Source organism: Mobula birostris, chromosome 6 (assembly GCF_030028105.1).
Source record: "Mobula birostris isolate sMobBir1 chromosome 6, sMobBir1.hap1, whole genome shotgun sequence".
Taxonomy (NCBI): Eukaryota; Metazoa; Chordata; class Chondrichthyes; order Myliobatiformes; family Myliobatidae; genus Mobula; species Mobula birostris.
Genome location: NC_092375.1, coordinates 150,861,415 through 150,885,589, shown reverse-complemented (window position 1 = coordinate 150,885,589; position 24,175 = coordinate 150,861,415). Strand labels below are relative to the sequence as shown.

At 39.7% G+C, this 24,175-nt stretch overlaps 1 protein-coding gene across 6 annotated transcripts in view; it reads right to left on the bottom strand.

Moving 5' to 3' along the window:
• Positions 1-8,197: 8,197 nt before the first annotated feature.
• LOC140199474 (serine/threonine-protein phosphatase 6 regulatory ankyrin repeat subunit C-like) overlaps positions 8,198-24,175 on the bottom strand; it is a 163,069-nt gene continuing 147,091 nt past the window's right edge. For 5 of the 6 annotated variants that reach the window (XM_072261620.1, XM_072261622.1, XM_072261624.1 and 2 more), the window contains 2 exons: positions 11,224-11,315; positions 8,198-10,970 (listed from right to left, as the gene is read on the bottom strand). In XM_072261620.1, the coding sequence (XP_072117721.1) occupies positions 10,687-10,970; positions 11,224-11,315 (376 nt within the window). In that variant the 3' untranslated portion in view covers positions 8,198-10,686. The remainder of the gene's footprint in view (positions 10,971-11,223; positions 11,316-24,175) is intronic. The other variant, XM_072261626.1, reaches the window with a different exon arrangement.

Here is a 24,175-nt window from a genome sequence, read left to right as displayed (position 1 = left end):
CTGTAATTCCCTGGTTTCTCTCTTCCTCCTTTTTTAAAAAGCGGGGTTACATTAGCCACCCTCCAATCCTCAGGAACTAGTCCAGAATCTAAAGAGATTTGAAAAATTATCACTAATGCATCCACTATTTCTTGGGCTACTTCCTTAAGCACTCTGGGATGCAGACCATCTGGCCCTGGGGATTTATCTGCCTTTAATCCCTTCAATTTACCTAACACCACTTCCCTACTAACATGTATTTCCCTTAGTTCCTCCATCCACTGGACCCTCTGTCCCCTACTATTTCCGGTAGATTATTTATGTCCTCCTTAGTGAAGACAGAACCAAAGTAATTATTCAATTGGTCTGCCATGTCCTTGCTCCCCATAATCAATTCGCCTGTTTCTGTCTGTAGGGGACCTACATTTGTCTTAACCAATCTTTTTCTTTTTACATATCTATAAAAGCTTTTACAGTCAGTTTTTATGTTCCCTGCCAGTTTTCTCTCATTATCTTTTTTACCCTTCCTAATTAAACCCTTTGTCCTCCTCTGCTGAACTCTGAATTTCTCCCAGTCCTCAGTTGAGCCACTTTTTCTGGCTAATTTGTATGCTTCTTCTTTGGAATTGATACAATCCCTAATTTCCCTTGTCAGCCACGGGTGCACTACCTTCCTTGATTTATTCTTTTGCCAAACTGGGATGAACAATTGTTGGAGTTCATCCATGCGATCTTTAAATGCTTGCCATTGCATATCCACCGTCAACCCTTTAAGTGTCATTTGCCAGTCTATCTTAGCTAATTTACATCTCATACCTTCAAAGTTACCCTTCTTTAAGTTCAGAACCTTTGTTTCTGAATTAACTATGTCACTCTCCATCTTAATGAAGAATTCCACCATATTATGGTCACTCTTACCCAAGGGGCCTCTCACGACAAGATTGCTAATTAACCCTTCCTCATTGCTCAATACCTAGTCCAGAATAGCCTGCTCTCTGGTTGGTTCCTTGACATGTTGGTTCAAAAAACCATCCCGTATACATTCCAAGAAATCCTCTTCCTCAGCACCCTTACCAATTTGGTTCACCCAAGCTACATGTAGATTGAAGTCACCCATTATAACTGCTGTTCCTTTATTGCACACATTTCTAATTTCCTGTTTAATGCCACCCCCAACCTCACTACTACTGTTAGGTGGCCTGTACACAACTCCCACCAGCGTTTTCTGCCCCTTAGTGTTATGCAGCTCTACCCATATCGATTCCACCCTGTTGTGAACTAACGTCCTCTCGCCTAGCCTCTTTAATTTGATTCCCACCCCCCAACCATTCGCCTAGCCTCTCTAATTTGATTCCCACCCCCCCACCATTCTAGTTTAAAGTCACCTCAGTAGCCCTCGCTAATCTCCCTGCCAGGATATTGGTCCCCCTAGGATTCAAGTGTAACCCATCCTTTTTGTACAGGTCACGCCTGTGCCAAAAGAGGTCCCAATGATCCAAAAACTTGAATCCCTGCCCCCTGCTCCAATCCTTCAGCCATGCATTTGTCCTCCACCTCATTGCATTCCTACTCTCACTGTCGCATGGCACAGGCAGTAATCCCGAGATTACTACCTTTGCAGTCCTTTTTCTCAACTCCCTTCCTAGCTCCCTATATTCTCCTTTCAGGACCTCTTCCCTTTTCCTACCTATGTCATTGGTACCTATATGTACCACGACCTCCTCACCCTCCCACTTCAGGATATCCTGGACCCTGGCACCAGGGAGGCAAACTACCATCCGGGTCTCTGGACTGCATCCACAGAATCGCCTATCTGACCTCCTTACTATCGAGTCCCCTATTACAACTGCCCTCCTCTTCCTTTCCCTACCCTTCTGAGCTACGGGGCCGGACTCTGTGCCGGAGGCACGGCCACTGTTGCTTCCCCCAGGTAAGCTGTCCCCCCCAACAGTACTCAAACAGGAGTACCTATTGTCAAGGGGCACAGCCACCAGGGTACTCTCTATTACCTGACTCTTCCCCTTCCCCCTCCTAACTGTGACCCACTGGTCTGCCTCTCGTGACCCCAGTGTGACCACCTGCCTGTAACTCCTCACTCTCCCTGACCAGACGAAGGTCATCGAGCTGCAGCTCCAGTTCCCTAACGCGGTCCCTTAGAAGCTGCATCTCGGCACACCTGGCACGGATGTGGACGTCCGGGAGGCTTAGAGACTCCAGGGCCTCCCACATCCGGCACCGAGTACAACAAACTGCCCTCACACTCATACTGCCCATACACTCATACAGGAATGTTAACTGGGAAGAGAACACAATGAGTCTTTAAAAAGATATATGAGTGAATGCAAGGTTGATTTAAAAAAAACAGTATTTTCAAATGGCGCCAAACTAATAAAAAGGTTAGTTTATTTGAAACAATCACAAGTTAACAAACAGGTACAACAAGGCATGAGGAGGACAAATGCTGTGTTTGCTTTTATTACAATGGGGATTGCTACCATACTCTAAGGCAAGGTTTCTCAACCGATGTTCCATGACAGATTGTGATTTTTAAAAATAAACGTTGAGTTTTGAACTTCACACAATGCTAACGCTCGCAGTGTTGGGCAGTGACTGAGCAGCCCCGTTAGCAATCTCTTTAGTGGTCTCTCAGCCTACTATGGCAGTGTGCAGTAGGACCATGTCTACTTGGTTGAGTCCATTCTCAGTTTTTGACTCGAGATAAGAGAGGCCGTTGATAATTGGTGAGCGCAGTATTGCAAAGAGGAGAGGACAGTAGGCTGATGAGGAGGATGAAGTGCATTTTCCGAGCTTTAAATGGACTCACCCAACTCGGGCTGAGACGTCAGCCTCTTCCTCCCAATGAGATTTACTGACTTGCCCCTAGACAAAGCTCTGGATTTTTATGAGACTGATATCCTCCCATTCATTGGGAAGCAATGAACATTTTGCTGCAGTTTTCAATTTCTTACATGTGTAAGCAAGCTTTTTCTTGTGTAACAAGCATCAAGAGCAATGATAGAAATTGTCTCATTTCAGTTGAAGGTGAAATCCATGTGTGCTTATCTCCAGTTTGACCCAGAATTGTGTATTTGTGCAGCTATGGGGATCCTTGCAGCAAAAAAGCAGCACAGGTTTCACATGTTAGGCTTGTACTTGAATCTGATCATGTCACTTAGTAAGAACATGTTTTTCAAAGTCTTGTGTAAAATTGTGTCTTAAACTATATTTTTATTCATATTGGTTTGGTGTACGGTTTTTAGTAACTTTACTACTCAACATTGTCAGTAAGTTTTCATGTTGTGAGTAGCACTAATTAAAATCAATTTACAGCCTTTATTTAAATTAAATCTAACAAGTCTACCTTTAGAAGAATTTTAGTTTAAACCAGTTTTTTAACAGAAATTTATTGATTGACATATAAATTTTTAAAATTTATGAAAGGGAAAGAGATTAATTTCAAGAAAGGTAAGCTAAGTTTAACTACCTGTTCTTTTTAAAAATTCATTCTCTACTCAAAAGAGCATCAACAATTATTTTTGGATAATTATATCTACAATTTACTGATCACGTTAATGTACCTTGATCTGTAGATACACAGTAATAATTTTTATGCAGGAGTTCCCTGAGACCTGAAAATTCTTTCAAGGGTTCCTCCAGGGCAAAAGGTTTGAGAAAAGCTGTTCTAAGGTGTTGGAGATTCCATACCTGAAAAATAACATGCAAGTTTTGTCTTTCTAAGAGACTCATCTTGGAGGCAGTGCAGTGTGGATGGTTTCCTAAGGGGATTGTTTACTCAAGAGCATTTGAAAAGAATGGAGCCTGCACATTTAGAATTTGCAAGTCAATGAATAGGTCAAAAAAATAGCAAGTCCAATTTTCTGTGTGACCTCTTGGTTTGGTTCACTGCCATTGAGAATGAGAGGGAATACCATGAAAAATATATATATATCACTGAAAAGACAGATGGTAGATCTGCAACTAAAGCAGCATGAGAACTACAATTGGTTCAGAGCTAAAATAAAAATTTGTATATGGTAAAAAGAATTAACCTATTATTCTACTGATCAACTGATCTACCAAAATGTGTAAGAATATCATTCGTTGATTTCTTATGGTTGGCTGCAGTTCCAATGAAGCTTCATTATTCTGGATACCAATAATGACCTCTGCTCAGATTCAGGTCGAAGTGGTTTCAAATAAGCTTTAATATATACTAATTCATCATAATTTTAAACAGTTAGACTATAATGGAATAAAGCAAGGATTAGTGCATCTTCTTTATCTTTTCACAAAATATTTTTCTGGTCATCATGTAATTCTTCACAACTCTCATTACTTTATTGCAGTTCAGAATTCAATCCATGAAAGATATGAAATCAAAGTAAAACAAAATATATAAGTACTTGACAAGCCAGGGAGCATCTGTAGAGAAGAAAACATCTATTGTTTATGGTTAATAAAATTTCCTCTTTTCAAACTTAGAAACCTTCAGTGATTTCCTTCCATGACCTTGCCTAAATGTTCAATTGATGATCAATTCCATTCACAATTCTTTATACAATAAAGTAGTCCATGCCAAATGTAGCAACAGCTGAACAACATTTCACAAATCTAATGAAAGACAATAAACATTGAGGTCTGGCAATACCAAAAACGTGAAAGCTAATTGCACCATCCACATTCTCTAGCTACAAAAGCTCAAAGGTTAGATATCCTGCTGCAAAGGATTCACTGTCCATCACCCCAAAGCTTTTCCATCATCCTTGACATGGGTTGGGAATATGAAATGGTAGACTAATAGAGCTTTACTGGAGAAGTACAGCTCTATCACTCAAGCAATTTAGGATAAAGGTTAGCATCCATTTACTGTCACTCTTCCACTAGTATCATAGCTGCTGTGTGCTATCATTTAAAAATACTATGCAGAAACCAGCAAGGTTTTTCCAATGGCAGCCCCAAAATAATTGAACTCTGTCATCTGAAATATGTTGGATAACCACGACTGTAACTTTTGACTTGGAGATATACACTGCTATTCATCAACAGTGCTGGTGGAACTCATTCTAAATAGGATTACCTTCACCACAGCCTACTACATTTCATGCTGGCAGTTCACCACCAGTTGGTGAAGGACAGTAAGTGTTGTCATTACCAGCATAAATTGAAATCTAAAACGTTATCTTTGAATCGGTGGACGGGACTGTGTTCAAGGAGTCATCTTCGAGCCTGTACGACACAGTTGTGTGGATGAGTGTGTGTCTATGAAAACTTACTGTACATTCCCACAACAAAAGCAGTGGATGAACCAGGAGGTTTGTAGTTTGCTGAGGGCTAGATCTGTAGCATTTAAGTCTGGCAATCCAGGACTGTATAAGAAAACCAGGTATGATTTGCAGAAGGCTATTTCAAAAGCCAAGAAACAATTCTGGGAGAGGTTAGAGTTGACATTGGATGCACATCAACTCCAGCAGGGTTTGCAGGCCATTACTTCCTACAAAGCAAAACCCAACATCATGAATGGTAGCAATGCTTCACTGCCTTTTATGCTTGCTTTGAAAGGGAGAATAAAACCACAGCTATGGGGATCCCTGCAGCATCTGATGACCCTTTGATATCTGTCTTGGAGACCGATGTCAGGCTGTCTTTCAGGAGGGTGAACCCTCACAAGGCAGCAGGGCCTGATGGGGTACCTGGTAAGACTCTGAAAACCTGTGCCAACCAAATGCTGGGGATATTCAAAGATATTTTTAATCTGTCACTGCTACAGTCAGAAGTCTCGCCTGCTTCAAAAGGGCAACAATTATAGCAGTGCCCAAGAAGAGCTGCCTCAACGACTATCGTCCAGTAGTGGTCACATATACAGTGATGAAATGCTTTGAGAGGTTGGTCAAGGATAGAATCAATACCTGTCTCAGGAAGGACCTGGACCCACTGCAATTTGCCTATTGCCACAACAGGCCTACAGCAGACACGATCTCAATGGCACTCCATACAGCATTGGATCACCTGGACAATGCAAGTACCGATGTCAGTATGCCATTTTTTGACTACAGCTCAGCATTTAACACCATCAATCCTACCGTCCTGATTGAAAATCTACAGAACCTAGGCCTCTATACCTTCCTCTGCAACTGGATCCTCGACTTCCTAACCAGAAAACCACAATCTGTGCGGATTGGAAATAACATTTCCACCTCACTTACAACACTGGCGCACCACAGCAATCTGTGCTTAACCCACTGCTTTACTCTCTCTACATCCACGACAGTGTGGCTAGGCATAGCTCGAATGCCACCTTTAAATTTGCTGATGATATAACCATCAGCAGAATTTCAGATGGTGATGAAAGGGCGTACAGGAGCGAGATATACCAGTTAGTTGAGTGGTGTCGCAGCAACAAGCTTGCACTCAACGTCAGCAAGACCAAGGAGGTGATTGCGGAAGGCCGAGACAAGGAAACACAAACCAATCCTCAGAGGGATCAGAAATGGAGCAAGTGAACAATTTCAATTTCCTGGGTGTCAATATCTCTGAGGACCTAACCTGGACACAACATATTGATGCAGCTATAAAGGCGGCAAGACAGCGGCTATATTTCATTATTTCATCAGAAGTTTGAGGAGATTTGGTTTGTCAACTAAAACACATGTACAGAGCATTCTGACTGGCTGCATCACCATCTGGTAGGGGGGCAGGGGAGGGCTACTGCACAAGATTAAAGTTGCAGAAACTTATAATATTAGTGGCTCATCATAGGTACTAGCCTCCGTAGTATCCAAGACATCTTCAAGGAGCGTTACCTTAGGAAGGCAGCGTCCATCTTTAAGGATCCCCTCTTCACACTGTTACCGCTGGGAAGGAGGTACAGAAGCCTGAAGGCACATACTCAGTGATTCAGAAATAGCTTCTTTCTCTCTGACATCCGATTTTTAAAATGGACATTGAACTCATGAACACTACCTCACTACCTGTTTTATTTTGGTTATTTTGCACTGCTTATTAAATTCAGATTTTTTCTCTACATTTATTGATCATGTATTTCATTGTACTGCTGCTGTATAACTTCTGAATGTGGAACTGAGCAATAAACTATGCAACATCTCCTGCAAGGCCCTTCACTAGAGGAACCCTGTACTGTTGCAGATCTTGCCGAATTCAACAAGGCGCAAAAATGTGTTCAGTTCTGGCTGGGCCATGTATAGACTGTCCGTGGACACGGTAAGAAGATGCTGCTGTATAGTTACCACATATGCCAGTGATATTGAGCCTGATTCTGATTGTCTCTTAATCTCTCAGAGTATGAGAACGACTAAAATTCTGAATGGTTTTAATAAGATATTTGGAAAGACGAACAACCCCTATTATTGCCATTAATGCATTACTGTTACATTCAAATGTTTATTAGAGGTTACTGTTGCTGGACTCCAAATTCTTTGTTGCAACAGTAACCACACCGATGTCTGCAATGTGTGAATGCAGTTAGGTGCTTTCTAATGAATAGATAATTTATGAACATACGAGCTCAAGTGAAGAACAGCAACTTAAACAGTAGAAGTACTTTTCCTTTATGTTTAATTAGAGCTTTGTTCCACAAACCCACAAAAAGATATCAACAATCAGAGAATAGTAAACTCAGTGGTATTTTTAAAATGTGGCTGATTTTGACTGATTGCTGGTGATCTAGTTAGCCACCTACTTTTGGACCCCTCATTTTTAGGCACCAACTAAATCTGCCATTCCAGCAGCACATGTGATGATGCAGGTCACCAGCAAAGCTGACAGGGGAGGAGGGGGGGAGGTTGCCATTTTAATGAGTGGTCAGATTATATGTGTGAGCTCTGAATGCACACGCCTGCTCCCACAAAGCTAAAAAAAAAAGAAATGTTTGAAGCTCCAGAAAGCTTTCTCTCTCTTTATTTCTTCCTGAACCCCACAACTCTCCCCTACCCATCCAGTTGTCCATGGAATAAACTGTGAAAAAAAATTGGAATTAAATTAATGTCATGGAAACATTTCATGTTAACATGAATTAATCATTAGAAAAACACAAGAATTTTGCAAGAACTACCTTTTTAACCAACACTGGTTCTTTCAAACAAGCAGTATTTCCCTGCAACCTTACCCTGCATCCACCAGCAACTACACATTTTGGCTGTGTTTAATCAGGAGTTTTCAGGAAGTACTTAAAGAAAAACAAAATCAATCAAATAGTTGCATCAGCATCTGTACCTTTTATTTTCATAAAAATATACAGCACCTGAATGCTTTTTTTAAAAAGTAGTTTACATTTCAGTATTTCTATATATAACAAGCATTCAGTAGTTCACAAAAGTCACATAGTAAAGTGTGCTTAAGGTCCAGGCTGGATTTAGATAATTTTGGGTTTCTTTCATGTATTTTGACAGTCTTGACGCCAAAAATGTCTTAAGCTTTATTACCTCATATTCAACTGTAGAACTATGACCAAATACATAAAAATTTGATAGACTACTGTTTCCAACAACATTTTCATTTTCACTAAATTGTATCATATTCACTGCATAAAACATAACACTGTCACTGTATCATGATACCATACTATACTGTAACAAGACATATTGCACATGCTAAAGCATAAAAGTAGACACGATTACCAAATGGATGATATAGGCTTTTTAAGGGGTTGACCACTGCATAAGCTTCCACAAATATTTTTTCTATGGTTTTAAAATACACACTGTCAGATTGTCTAAATTATAATTGCCCTTTTCCAAATAATACTAATTTGTGATCAGCCATGTCTTTCAACCAAGGCTTCAGTTTTGAAACAATACTGCAAAATAAAAAAAAATCCACATGATGGTTTTATGAACAAACCACTCTTCATTCAGATGCATTTGGACCTTTAAAAACTGTACATTCATTGTTAATTTTAAAATCTAAATTAACATTATTGCTTGAATATTACTCAATTAGCAAGATTCTACAAGATGTTTGGAAACCATCTGGAAAATACACATGGGCAGAAAGGCACTAACTATTTGATAACGCAACAAAAACAAAATGGTATTTGAATTTAAGAAAAAAATGAAAAATTTGCTACAAGGATTGCCAATCACAATACTACAGATCTCTAAATTCCAGCATTTAACTTTACCAGACTTTTTTCTAGTCTTATATTAAAAACTATAAAAAATTTAAAAGTACAAATTTACATAATTAAAATGGTTTAATTTTGCATTCCAATGATTCACTAAATAAAACAATCAAAATGAACAAGAAATTTTTAAAAATGTCGAACAGTATAAAGAAAAGACCAGCCAATATAATTTAACTGGGGGAAAAGAAGCAATCACAGAGTTTGAAAATTATATTGCAGCTTTAAACTTCTAAGAAAATTGATTAACAAACAGCTTTTTCTTCACATACAACCATTGTTTTTGGCCTTTTTCCTTCAATTTCAGTGCTTTAGTATGATATGATATTTATTGCTTTAAAGCAATTTCATATCAGAGGTCTCTACTCTGGAATTTAACTGCTTGTAATGGTTATTACAGAATAACCATTACAATATATTAAGGTTTCTTGAAATCTTTTCAGTGCTTTTAGTTAGAATAGTGAGGTTGCATTGATTGCACAGTCACTGCACAGAGCAATAATAGATCCCATGTGAATATTTGGAAAAAAATCAGAAACTTTACTTTGCTGATATCTAATGTAACATTGTGAATTAACTTAGATGAAATATATATTATTTGCATTCAGGTACCGTATTTTTACTGAAATAGGCTACTTCAATGTAGCTGTTGAAGTAGATGAGTAAAAAAAGAAGGCTGTATGTAATCTTAGAGAACAAAGACAGCAACAGTCACAATCAGTTGCAGATTTGGTCCATTTGGCATAGCCAGACATGAAAAAACATTTTCATTTAACTTGCTGTGGTCCTGTCACAGGTGAGAGAATGGCTCCATTTAACACATAAGCTTTGGCAGATGAAGCAGACGTTATCACAACAGTTCTTTATGGCAGTTACTCTCTCTTCATCCTACAAGTGGGTAGATTTCAACAAAATTGCTGTGCATTCTTTAAAGGCTGCCTTTGAGGCTATATAAAAATGTACAAAATACCACAATCTGCTATTTGAACACTCGTCTAAACTTGCTGGTATACTTAAAGTAAAAAGATATCATCAAGTCTTGTTGGAATTTGTGAATATTCTACACCGCAGTCTGGAAAAATTCATTCATTATTTATCAGTAGTTAACGGCTCAGGTGGATAATTAGTCCCTAACAACTCTATAACCGCAAGTTTTTACTGAAGTGCAAATGCACGTTTGTGCTGATTTGGAAAATCTTTTAAATTCTATTCATAGGGCAAGTAATCTGGCAATGAACCGCACAGCATCCTGTGACAGATTCCCATGAATTTCTACAGTTACTATATGCAGCACAATTTGGTGGTCAAGAACCACTACTTTGCATAAAATGTCCCAGAGGCAATGCCAAATATATGGCAGATTTGAGCAATAGCAAATCACTTGCCCTATTCAACAATCCTCTTCATGAATCAATACTTTAAGATTCTGCTTTCTAAAACATGTAAGAAAAGTGCCTTTTTATTAAGTGCTTCTTAAAAAGTTTGCAGTGATTGATTGCTCAATCTGTAATTCTTCAACTGAGTAACAAGCCAAATATTAGGCTTTTTCCATCTAAGGTTCTTAAAATCATTCAGAAAGTCTCAGAGTCTGAATCATTTTCATCATCTTCCTGTTCCTGACACCTATCCATTTTTCCCACATTGTTATACAACTCCTTGTTAAAAGAATTAATGTTGCTACCCGTATTAGGGGAATCATAGGATAGAGGTGTATTCAAACTGTCATTTTTTATTAGACTGATGCTGAAGGACGTCATTGTGCTGGGAGAAGAAAAAGGCATCATGGTAGCCAAAATGAGTGCCAGACAGTCAGCCACATCTTTGTTAGGAGCACAAGCCAGGGCTGGGGTATGACCTGGGCACAAAAGCAGACAAGGGAATGGTTAGTGTGTAAAGTCTGAACCAAAATGAAAAGGAAGGAAAGAAAAACAGCAAAGTCAAATCTCGCTTTCAATAAATCCACTTACACTATTTAATCCATGCCAACAACACTACAAGGAGGTTTGGTTAAACTTTTAGAGGTGTCTTAGTGCTGGTGTGTGTTATTTTTGATAGAGAAGTAAACTAATCAACCGCAGAACAATTAGTAAGAAGCTATCCATACTTACCATTTTCATCCACAGCAAGAACACTTGCCCCTTTGCTTAGTAAATCATGCACTACCATTTTAAGCCCATTCTTTGCAGCTATGTGAAGTGGTCTGAAAGAATAAATTTAAAACTTAATTATAAAAAAAATTAACAAGTCAGTAAGGTGGACAATTCATACAACTAATACAATCATCAACGTGCTAAATACTCTTCTGTGATCTCTTTTGTGATAACATATTCAGAGCATTACCTTCCAAAATCTGGAGACATCTAGAGATTAGGCTCCAGAATTTTTAGATAGCAGTACTAAACCTGTTCTGCTAATTTAACCAGTGCTTATTCAGGACGGTAAATTTAGTCATAATCATAGTCATACTTTATTGATCCCAGGGGAAATTGGAAATTTGATGGCATTTATGTTTCTATCACTGCTTCAGGCAAAGACTTCCAGACCAAATACTCTCAGGCTGACCCACCTTCCCTCCAATTATTCTACCAATTATTCTTCTTAGGGAAAATAAGACTTCCAATTTAACCCAGTCTAGATCCCTCATAAATTTTACATAATCATCTTTATTGCCAAAAAGGAAGACGGTGAGGCTCAATGAAACTTTATAGACCGCAACTGCCTGTTCACTTGGGAAATCAGTGAGGGGGAAAAATGGTGAAATTAATTGAAAATGAAAGCAAATAAACATCCAGGACTCATGGCCTGTACCAGGTTTATGATGAAATGGCTTCAGAGATGGTGCCCATCTTTAAAAGTCCCTCAGATTCTAGAACACTTTACACAGAATGGAGGGTAGAAAATTTAATCCCCCAATTTAAGAAAGGAAGAAGAGAGAGGAAGTACACTAAAGTTCAGTCAGTCTGTAATTAATCAGCAGGAAAATAACCGCAGAATCCGTTATGAGGAAGGTGATAGCAGGCCAAGGAGAATGATAACATGATTGGAGTTCAGTAAGTATTAAAGGAAGGGAAATGATGCTTGACAAATTTGTTAGAATTGTCAGTAGCACAATAAATAAGGGCAAACTAATGTTTCTGATATATTTAAACTTACAGACAGCCTTCAATAAAGTGCAACACAAAGTTATCAAACATAATTATTGGATTCAAGGACTGAAGACTGATTAACAAAATAAAAACAGGCAGAAATAAAAGACACTCTTTTTGTGTTGGCAAGCTATAACTGTTGTATAAGCCTTCAAGATCAGTCCTGGAAAACTGAACGATTCACAATCTTTATCAATCAATGAAGAAAAAGTGATATACCTACAGTTGAAGTCAGAAGTTTACATACAACTTAGCTAAGTACATTTAAACTCAGTTTTTCACAATTCCTGACATTTAATCCTAGAAAACATTCACCGTCTTAGGTCAGTTAGGATCACTACTTCACTTAAGAATGTGAAATGTCAGAATAATAGTAGAGATAATGATTTATTTCAGCTTTTATTTCTTTCATCACTTTCCCAGTGGGTCAGAAGTTTACATACACTTTGTTAGTATTTGATTGCATTGCCTTTAAATTGTTTAACTTGGGTCAAACATTTTGGGTGGCCTTCCACAAGCTTCTCATACTAAGTTGCTGGAATTTTGTTCCATTCCTCTAGACAGAATTGGTGTAACTGAGTCAGGTTTGTAGGCCTCCTTGCTCACACACACTTTTTCAGTTCTGCCCACAAATTTTCTATCGGATTGAGATCAGGGCTTTGTGATGGCCACTCCAATACCTTGACTTTGTTGTCCTTAAGCAATTTTGCCACAACTTTGGAGATATGCTTGGGGTCATTGTCCACTTACGTAAGGCTCCTTTTCATACTGACTACAGCTCTGCCTTTAATACCATCATTCCAAATAAGCTGATTCCTAAGCTCCGGAACCTGGGCCTCAGCACTCAGATCTGCAGCTGGATCTTCAACTTCCTCACTGACAGGACCCAGGCTTTAAAAATAGGGGACAACCTCTCCTCTACAATCACTCTGAGCACTGGTGCCCCACGAGGTTGTGTACTCAGCCCCCTGCTGTACTCACTGTACACCCATGATTGTGTAGCCAAGTTTCCATCAAACTCAATAAACAAGTTTGCTGATGACACCACAATTGTAGGCCGTATCTCGGGTAATGATGAGCTTGAGTACAGAGAGGAAATTAAGAACCTGGTGGCATGGTGCGAAGACAATATCCTACCCCTCAACGTCAGCAAGACGAAGGAATTGGTTGTTGACTTCAGAAGGAGTAGCGGACCACATGACCCAATTTACATCGGTGGTGCGCAGGTTGAACAGGTCAAAAGCTTTAAGTTCCTCGGGGTCAATATCGCAAATGACCTGACTTAGTCCAACCAAGCAGAGTCTACTGCCAAAAAGGCCCACCAGCGCCTTTACTTCCTAAGAAAGCTGAAAAAATTTGGCCTGTCCCCTAAAACCCTCACTAATTTTTATAGATGCACCATAGAAAGCATTCTTCTAGGGTGCATCACAACCTGGTACGGAAGTTGTCCTGTCCAAGACCGGAAGAAGCTGCAGAAGATCGTGAACACAGCGCAGCACATCACACAATCCAATCTTCCGTCCTTGGCCTCACTTTACACCGCATGCTGTCAGAGCAGTGCTGCCAGGATAATCAAGGACACGACCCACCCAGCCAACACACTTCTCGTCCCTCTTCCCTCCAGGAGAAGGCTCAGGATCTTGAAGACTCGTATGGCCAGATTTGGGAACAGCTTCTTTCCAACTGTGATAAGACTGCTGAACTGATCCTGACCCAGATCTGGGCCGTACCCTCCAAATCTCCGGACCTGCCTCTCGTTTTTTTTTTTGCACTACCTTACTTCCCATTTTCTATTTATGATTTATAATTTAAATTTTTAATATTTACTATCGATTTGTACTCCAGGGAGTGGGAAGTGCAGAATCAAATATCGCTGTGATGATTGTACATTCTAGTATCAATTGTTTGGCGACAATAAAGTATAAAGTATTTGGAATACTCATTTGCCACCGAGCTTTAACTTCCTGGCTGATGTCTTCAGATGTTGCTTCAATATATCCACATAATTTTCTTTCCTCATGATGCCATCTATTTTGTGAAGTGCACTAGTCCCTCCTGCAGCAAAGCACCCCCACAACATGATGCTGCCACCCCCATGCTTCACGGTTGGGATGGTGCTCTTCGGCTTGCAAGCCTCACCCTTTTGCCCCAAACATAACGATGGTCATTATGGCCAAACTGTTCAATTTTTGTTTCATCAGACCAGAGGACATTTCTCCAAAAAGTAAGATCTTTGTCCCCATGTGCACTTGCAAACTGTAGTCTGGCTTTTTTATGGCGGTTTTGGAGCAGTGTCTTCTTCCTTGCTGAGCAGCCTTTCAGGTTATGTCGATATAGGACTCGTTTTACTGCGGATATAGATACTTGTCTACCTGTTTCCTCCAGCATCTTCACAAGGTCCTTTGTTGTTGTTCTGGGATTGATTTGCACTTTTCACGCCAAAGTACGTTCATCTCTAGGAGACAGAATGCGTCTCTTTCCTGAGTGGTATGACGGCTGCATGGTCCCATGGTGTTTATACTTGCGTACTATTGTTTGTACAGATGAACATGGTACCTTCAGGCATCTGGAAATTGCTCTCAAGAATGAACCAGACTTAACATCATTTTCTGACCTCAATCCCATAGAAAATTTGTCGGCAGAACTGAAAAAGCATGTGTGAGCAAGGAGGCCTACAAACCTGACTCAGTTCCACCAGTTCTGTCTGGAGGAATGGAACAAAATTCCTGTGAGAAGCTTGTGGAAGGCTACCCAAAATGTTTGACCCAAGTTAAACAATTTAAAGGCAATGCTACCAGATGCTAACAAAAGTGTATGTAAACTTCTGACCCACTGGGAAAGTGATGAAAGAAATAAGAGCTGAAATAAATCATCCTCTCTACTATTATTCTGACATTTCACATTCTTAAAATAAAGTACTGATCCTAACTGACCTAGGACAGGGAATGTTTTCTAGGATTAAATGTTAGGAATTGTGAAACTTCTGACTTCAACTGTACAATTGTCAATTATACAAATCTGGGTAACAGTGCAAGTTGTTACGAAGACCCAGAGAAGCTTCTACAGGATAAAGATAGAATAAGTGGATAGGTGACGATAGAGCAAAATAGATGCAGTTTGGAAAGAAAATGATAATCTACTGTTCGAACAAAAATAGAAAATCAGGGTATTTTCATTTTAAAATATCACGAGACTGCTTTGATTGCCATTGATCACAATGGGTCCTCTGAATGTCAACATTTTCCAAGTGTACAGTGGCCTTTATTATATTTGGGTTTAACTAGCACTGATGATACTACTTTTGGAAGGGGATTTTCTCAATAAAGGGAGTGCAATAAATATTCACCAAATTGATTCCTGTATGGGAAGACTGTCCTGTGAAGAGAGATTCAACAGGCTTGGTCTAAACATGCCAAAATGATTGGTGATCTTATTGAAATATACAAAATTATAGTGGTATTTGACAGGGTAGATGGAGAGATTATGATTTCTCTGGGAGGTGGAGTCCAAAACCAGGGATTACAGTTTTAAAATACATGACCAAGATGAGTAGAATAGTAATTTCTTCACCCTGAGGTCAATAAGTCTTTGGAATTCTTTTATAAGAGGACACCAGAAGCTGAAAGGCTGAGCATATTTAAGACAGAGATTGAAAAAAATTGGGATATTAAGGGAATCAAGGAATATAGGGTTAATGTGGGGAAATGGTACTTTTAAGTTAAAATATTGGTTTTAGTGACAGCAGAAGAGAGAATGTGAATGTCCTTCTCTTGCTTCTATATTTTACATTATTATGTCCTTCATTGACTGTTGTTCCTCAATAGCAGAAGATGCCAACCTGAAACAGATTTGCTGTTGTTCAGTGACAGGATACCAGTTATGGTGGAGGTTCTCTTCTGAAATATCCTGAGAAAGGGATAATTGATCCACATCCATGACTATCTATTATGATACCACTGAAGTGCAGTTTCTCTAATGCCCATTGACTTAATTTTTACCAGGGATCCTTGATACCACACTCCTCAAGCACTACTTTGATGTCAAAACAGTCACTCTTGCCTCACCTCTGGAATTCAGCACTTAGTTCCACATTTGGGCCAAGGCTGTAACGAGATTTGGAGACAAGAGATTCTTGCAAAACTCAAACTAGGCATCAATGAGCAGCTTTTTGGTGAATAGATGCTCCCTGAAAAACTGTTAGTAACATTATTCAAATTCTCTTTTAATTCTGTTGATGACTCAATTCTTCATTCAGAATAAACAAATACGATTCATAAAATCTTTTGCTTTTTTCAGGATATAGCATATCTAGGCAATTTTTCATGTAGCTTCACAGATGATAGTATTGACTTACTGAAATGACTAATACTTACTGAAATGACTGATTTTGCTAAGCAAACCTTTAACATTTCAGTCAAGATTTATAGCCTTAATTGTGCCTGTACACTTAATTTTGATGTCACAACAAGTGAACTGAATTTGCTGAAGACCAGCATAGTCATGGTAGGAATCTCAAGGAGACTGGGGGATGATTTCTTTCTGACAATGACTGCAAATGCAGTGTTAACTTTTGCACTTGTGCTGGCACTGGTCTGAATCAGGAGTGGAAAGGGATAAGGTTTCGCTTCCTTTAGGTTAATTGCATATGTTTTCACTACCATTCATGGCTGTATTCAGCATTGCAGAGATTTGACATTGTTTGGCTCAGGTGCAAAAATAACAGGGTTGTTATCATGGATGACTTTAACTTCCCTAATATTGATTGGCACCTGATTAGTTCCAAGTGTTTAGATGGGGCAGAGTTTGTTAAGTGTGTCCAGCACAGATTCCTGTCACAGTATGTGGACAGGCCAACTAGGGGGAATGCCATACTAGATCAAGTGCTAGGTAATGAACCAGGTCAGGCCACAGATCTCTCAGTGGGTGAGCATCTGGGGGACAGTGACCACTGCTCCCTGGCCTTTAGCATTATCATGGAAAAGGATAGAATCAGTGAGGACAGGAAAATTTTTAATTGGGGAAGGGCAAACTATGAGGCTATAAGGCTAGAACTTGCGGGTGTGAATTGGGATGATGTTTTTGCAGGGAAATGTACTATGGACATGTGGTCGATGTTTAGAGATCTCTTGCAGGATATTAGGGATAAATTTGTCCCGGTGAGGAAGATAAAGAATGGGGGACTTGCCCTCCCAAATTTTAGATTCTATTATTGGGCAATTAATATTCGATATTTAAAATTTTGGCTACTAGATTTGTTCGCATCTTTAAACCCTCATTGGGTAAATCTTGAATCTAATTCATTACAAGGGTTTTCCTTGGGTTCGGTTTTAGGAACTTTACTTCCTTTTACTTCTTTTAAATCATATAAACAAATGAATAACCCAATAGTTAAACATACTTTACGTATATGGTTTCAATTCCGAAGATTTTTTGGGTTTAATCAATTCATTCTAGCAAGTCCCATTATATCAAATTTTCTTTTTCAACCTTCCATGATGGATCAAGCTTACTTTGATTGGAAAACCAAAGGTATAATATCTTTTCGCGATTTATTCTTGGATAACTGTTTTATGTCTTTTGATCAATTCTCTAATAAATATAACTTACCCAGATCTCACTTTTTTAGATATTTACAGATTAGAAACCTTTTAATTACTGTCTCTGCTAATTTTCCACACCCATATCCAATGGACACTTTGGAAAAAATCTTAGACTTAAATCTTTCTCAGAAAGGTGTAATAGCAATTGTATATAATATAATTATGAATTTAGGTCCTGATGCCTCTAATAAAATTAAAGCTGACTGGGAAAGAGAACTTGAGATTAATATACCGATTGAAAAATGGGAAAAAATTCTTCAGTTGGTGAATTCATCCTCTGTATGTGCTAAGCATAGGTTGATACAGTTTAAAGTAGTTCACAGGGCTCATATGCCCAAAGATAAACTATCTCGTTATTACTCTTATATTAATCCAATATGTGACAGATGCCAGTCTGAGATTGCTTCTCTAACTCACATGTTTTGGTCATGTCCCTTGTTGGAAGATAAAGAATGGTAGGGTGAAGGAACCACGGGTGACAAGTGAGGTGGAGAATCTAGTCAGGTGGAAGAAGGCAGCATACATGAGGTTTAGGAAGCAAGGATCAGATGGGTCTATTGAGGAATACAGGGAAGCAAGAAAGGAACTTAAGAAGGGGCTGAGAAGAGCAAGAAGGGGGCATGAGAAGGCCTTGGCGAGTAGGGTAAAGGAAAACCCCAAGGCATTCTTCAATTATGTGAAGGAAAAAAAGATGACAGGAGTGAAGGTAGGACCGATTAGAGATAAAGGTGGGAAGATGTACCTGGAGGCTGTGGAAGTGAGTGAAGCCCTCAATGAATACTTCTCTTCGGTATTCACCAATGAGAGGGAACTTGACGATGGTGAGGACAATATGAGTGAGGTTGATATTCTGGAGCATGTTGATATTAAGGGAGAGGAGGTGTTGGAGTTGTTAAAATACATTAGGCCGGATAAGTCCCCAGGGCCTGACGGAATATTCCCCAGGCTGCTCCACGAGGCGAGGGAAAAGATTGCTGAGCCTCTGGCTAGGATCTTTATGTCCTCGTTGTCCACGGGAATGGTACCGGAGGGTTGGAGGGAGGCAAATGTTGTCCCCTTGTTCAAAAAAGGTAGTAGGGATAGTCCGGGTAATTATAGATCAGTGAGCCTTACGTCTGTGGTGGGAAAGCTGTTGGAAAAGATTCTTAGAGATAGGATCTATGGGCATTTAGAGAACAATGGTCTGATCAGGGACAGTCAGCATGGCTTTGTGAAGGGCAGATCATGTCTAACAAGCCTGACAGAGTTCTTTGAGGAGGTGACCAGGCATATAGATGAGGGTAGTGCAGTGGATGTGAGCTACATGGATTTTAGTAAGGCATTTGACAAGGTTCCACACGGTAGGCTTATTCAGAAAGTCTTAAGGCATGGGATCCAAGGAAGTTTGGCCAGGTGGATTCAGAATTGGCTTGCCTGCAGAAGGCAGAGGGTGGTGGTGGAGGGAGTATGTTCAGATTGGAGGATTGTGACTAGAGGTGTCCCACAAGGATCTGTTCTGGAACCTCTACTTTTCGTGATTTTTATTAACGACCTGGATGTTGGGGTAGAAGGGTGGGTTGGCAAGTTTGCAGACGACACAAAGGTTGGTGGTGTTGCAGATAATGTAGAGGATTGTCAAAGATTGCAGAGAGACATTGATAGGATGCAGAAGTGGGCTGAGAAGTGGCAGATGGAGTTCAACCCAGAGAAGTGTGAGGTGATACACTTTGGAAGGACAAACTCCAAGGCAGAGTACAAAGTAAATGGCAGGATACTTGGTAGTGTGGAGGAGCAGAGGGATCTGGGGGTACATGTCCACAGATCCCTGAAAGTTGCCTCACAGGTGGATAGGGTAGTTAAGAAAGCTTATGGGGTGTTAGCTTTCATAAGTCAAGGGATAGAGTTTAAGAGTTGCGATGTAATGATGCAGCTCTATAAAACTCTGGTTAGGCCACAATTGGAGTACTGTGTCCAGTTCTGGTCACCTCGCTATAGGAAGGATGTGGAAGCACTGGAAAGAGTACAGGGGAGATTTACCAGGCTGCTGCCTGGTTTAGAGAGTATGCATTATGATCAGAGATTAAGGGAGCTAGGGCTTTACACTTTGGAGAGAAGGAGGATGAGAGGAGACATGATAGAGGTATACAAGAAAATAAGAGGAATAGATAGAGTGGATAGCCAGCACCTCTTCCCCAGGGCACCATTGCTCAATACAAGAGGACATGGCTTTAAGGTAAGGGGTGGGAAGTTCAAGGGGGATTTTAGAGGAAGGTTTTTTACTCAGAGAGTGGTTGGTGCGTGGAATGCACTGCCTGAGTCAGTGGTGGAGGCAGATACACTAGTGAAATTTAGGAGACTACTGGAGAAGTATATGGAGGAATTGAAGTTGAGGGCTTATATGGGAGGCAGGGTTTGAGGGTTGGCACAACATTGTGGGCCGAAGGGTCTGTACTGTACTGTACTATTCTTTGTTTTATGTTTTATTTCCAGCTTGTTAGTATACATGGCTTTCACTGAGGTGGAATTTCAATTTCACTTATGTCTAGTGCCACTCCTTTATCTCTCAAACTGAACCAACTTCAGTCTTCCTATAGGATTCTGATGAAAGATGTGCCAGATGAAGAGCTTACAGGTAGTGACAATGTATGATTCCGTTGCTCATGATATGCTTCAAACATATCCATTTATGAGCTGCCTTAGTTCATAATGTGTTTATTCCCCCATCCTGATTCACATAGCGGCAGGATCATGATGGAAGGAGACCCCTGTATGGAAAATGACTTAATCTTATAGGAACAGCACAATGATCATTCCAAGTGTCAATGGTCCTTGCCACAGCCGGATTTATGGGGCCCACTAAGTTATTTCTACATGATAAAGAAAGAGGACATTCAGTCCATTCATTCTATGTCAGCCCACAAAACAATGCCATTCAACTACTAATTTTCTCTGTAATTTTTTCTCCATACAGTCCCTTAACTACTCTACTACTTACTCATACTCTAGGGGGAACTTATAGTGACAAGTAATCTACTACCTATGCTGTGGAAGGAAACCCGGGTTCTAGGTCACAGGGATAACCTGCAAACTTCACATAGGGAGCATTGAAGTGAACCCCAGTGACTGGAGCTGGAAAGCAGATTTCCATAAATTCAGTTTAGCACTGATATTTTTCAGGGAGGAATCCGCTTTCTTGAATTAACAGTTAATGGAATGCTAATTTGTCAGCAGAGGGAGGATTGCAGGCAGTAAGCAGTTTCTTTGAGTATGGTTGATGTGAAGCCATGAATCCTTGGCTGCAGTGTTATTGTTAAGAACTCACAGGTTCTTTCCTCAGACCGTGCATCACAGTGCTCAACCTTTGGTGAATCTGTTCTGATAGTTGTGCAGTGGATGCACAGGAATTATTTTGTCCAGAGCTGGCACAAAAACTGATAGGTCTGTCTTAATGAGCAAGATCTTGTAAGGCTGTTGCTTATTAAGTTCGTATAGTAGCTCTTCCAATGCTGGAACTAATCCCCATAGCCAAAGGGAAAATACTTTAGATGTTGGGCACTGCATAAAATCCAAAAACAAAACTTTTTCCATTTCCTCCTACCATCTCCATATGTCAGTGCGAGTACCTGTGGAGTTCTGCCTATGCATGTTGTACCTTTTGTTTCCTGGTTCAGGTTCAATGACTAACTTACAACTGACTGATCCAGTTTGTTTGAATGGCCCAGAATTTATTGTTGATACTGATGCAAAAGACTAAAGAGCTTTGATGAATCAGTTGGGCTTTTGCCAAAAATAGTAATTGCTTTAATTTTCAATTCTTTGAAAATGAACTCAAATGTTGGAAATTGAACAAGTTCTCTAAATTCTTAGCTGAGAATTATGTATTATGAGTCTCTATTTTACGGTTCTAATAATTCAATCATAATCTTACAGAGAACCAGTATCATTCTAAATGCTCAATGGGGTAGAACTTGGAACTGATTTACTAATTGGGGGGTTTTCCGAAGGAAAAAGATTTGATCTACAATCTATCCCAATCAATTTTGCCTCAACATTTGTAGCTGTCACATTTTTAACATGTTTAGCGAGTCAATTATGGGACCAATAGAATGTGTACTTTCACCTTGGGCTGTTTTTTTTGAAGACCATTATTCAATTATGATATTTTTATGCATGAACAGTTGTTTAAATCCTGTTGATCAAGACCTTTGCTCAAGAAAGCACAGCAGCATCTCCACTTTCTAAGGAGATTGAAGCGAGTGAGGCTCCCTCACATTCCCCATTTTAACCAACTTTTACAGAAGCACCATTGAGAGTGTCCTAACCAGCTGAGCCTCTGTCTGGTATGGGAAGTGCAAGGCATCTGACTGTAAGTTGCTACAAGGAATTGCGAAGACAACTGAGGGGATCACTGGGGTCTTTCTTTCAACCATTAGAGATATTTATCAGGAGCAATACAAATGTAGGGCCCTTAGAGTTGTTGGTGATCCCTCCCATCTGCCTAACTCTGCTTAACCCCCTACCATCAAGCAGGAGGTACCGTAGCATTAGGACAAAAACTCTTAGGATAAGAAACTGCTTCTTCCCCCAAGCCGTAAGACTATTGAACTCCCCATCACCACCCTGGTTTCACCAAGTATGAAGTGCCAGTAGCGTTATACTGTTCACATTTTAACTTGTATCGTATATGAACCTTATTATTTGTTAAGTTATTTGTGGTAATATTATTTCATGTGTTATATGTGTGAGTTATATTCACTGTGTTGTGCACCTTGGTCTGGAGGAACATCATCTCAATTGGAAGCATATACAGGTATGGTTGAATGACAATAAACTTGAACTTAAACTTGAAATTCAACCACCAATTTCAACATAGTTTCTGCTTGTTATTTGGCACATAGGAAGTAGCATGAAGGGAAATGATTCACTAAGTAATACTTGTTTCCAATGTTTTTCTGCTTCAAAAGCACTACTGAGCACTCATGAAACTAAATTCCCATATTTCCTTATTCACTGCAGCTGTATTACGTAAAGGATCTCTCAAACTGATTCTGCATACACTGACCAAAGATGAGAAAGACAAGAAAGCTCAGAAATCTCTTCAAACAAAGTTACATCTACAGTGCTATTTATTTACTTTTTTTTTTAAGGATATCTTTGCCGGGGTACTTCCTTGGTCATCTGTCTGGCTAGCTATACAAGCTTGAGCTATAGATGTAGGAGGTATGATAGACTTATACGTATCCATCAGGATTGAGGTCAAGAAGGGATTATATCCATAGCCAGTGAATAAGATGACCAAAGGAATTATTAGTTTCTCATCTCCAATCTTCTGAAGAATAAATGATAGGTTTTTGTAAGTCAGGAGTGACACAAATCTGTAATTGCTTACTTCAGCTTCATACCCATGGATGAACTGCTCTACCACAGTGGTCAAAGTCACTATCATGCTTCCTTGGCTCCAGAGAGTGGAGATTGATCTAAGTTTGGGATGGACAGCAACATTCAAGAACAGGGAGAATGGGTGGCAGATCTCTCTGGCTGTGCTGTCATATTACATCATATTGCTAAGGGATTACCTTGGAGACACCCAGAAAAAAAGGTAATAACTGCAGAGATGATAAACTGCCTTCACACCACATGGCTTTGAAGTTTACGAGCACTATTTTCAACTGAAGTATATCTTACCTACACTTGCATCTGCAAGACAGAACCAATATCTATACCAAAAGCTCCAACTGCCCTGCATAAATGCTGACCATTATGCACAAAAAAGTCAGGCTAAAGCCATGCCATTTTTTGGCTGGCTCTGAAAAGTGGAGAAGATATTACTTCATAAACTTCAAAAGAAAATTTTGCCAACCTACAAAACATTCCAAATAATTTACTTTCATGAAAGGCAAAATATAGATCTGGGCTCATGAGACTGTTATATTCCCATCTACTTGCATTGGGACTATAGTCCTCCATACCCCTACTCTCCAAACTTTGCGTCAACGTTGAAATAGAACTCGCATGCACCACTTGGGCTGGCAGCTCATTCCACACCCTGAGTGAAGTAACTTCCACCCATGTACCCCTTAACCTTTTCACCTTTCACCCTTACCCATGAGCTCTGGTTGTAGTCCCACCAACCTCAGTGGAAAAGGCCTTCTTGCATTTACCCTACTTATACACTTCATAATTTTGGACATCTCTATTGAATCTCCTCTCTGTCTTCTACAATCTAAAGAATACAGTCCTAACCTATTCAGCCTTTCCTTATAACTCAGGTCCTCCGGACCTGGCAACATCCTTGTAAGTTTTCTCTGTACTCTTTCAATGTTATTTACATCTTT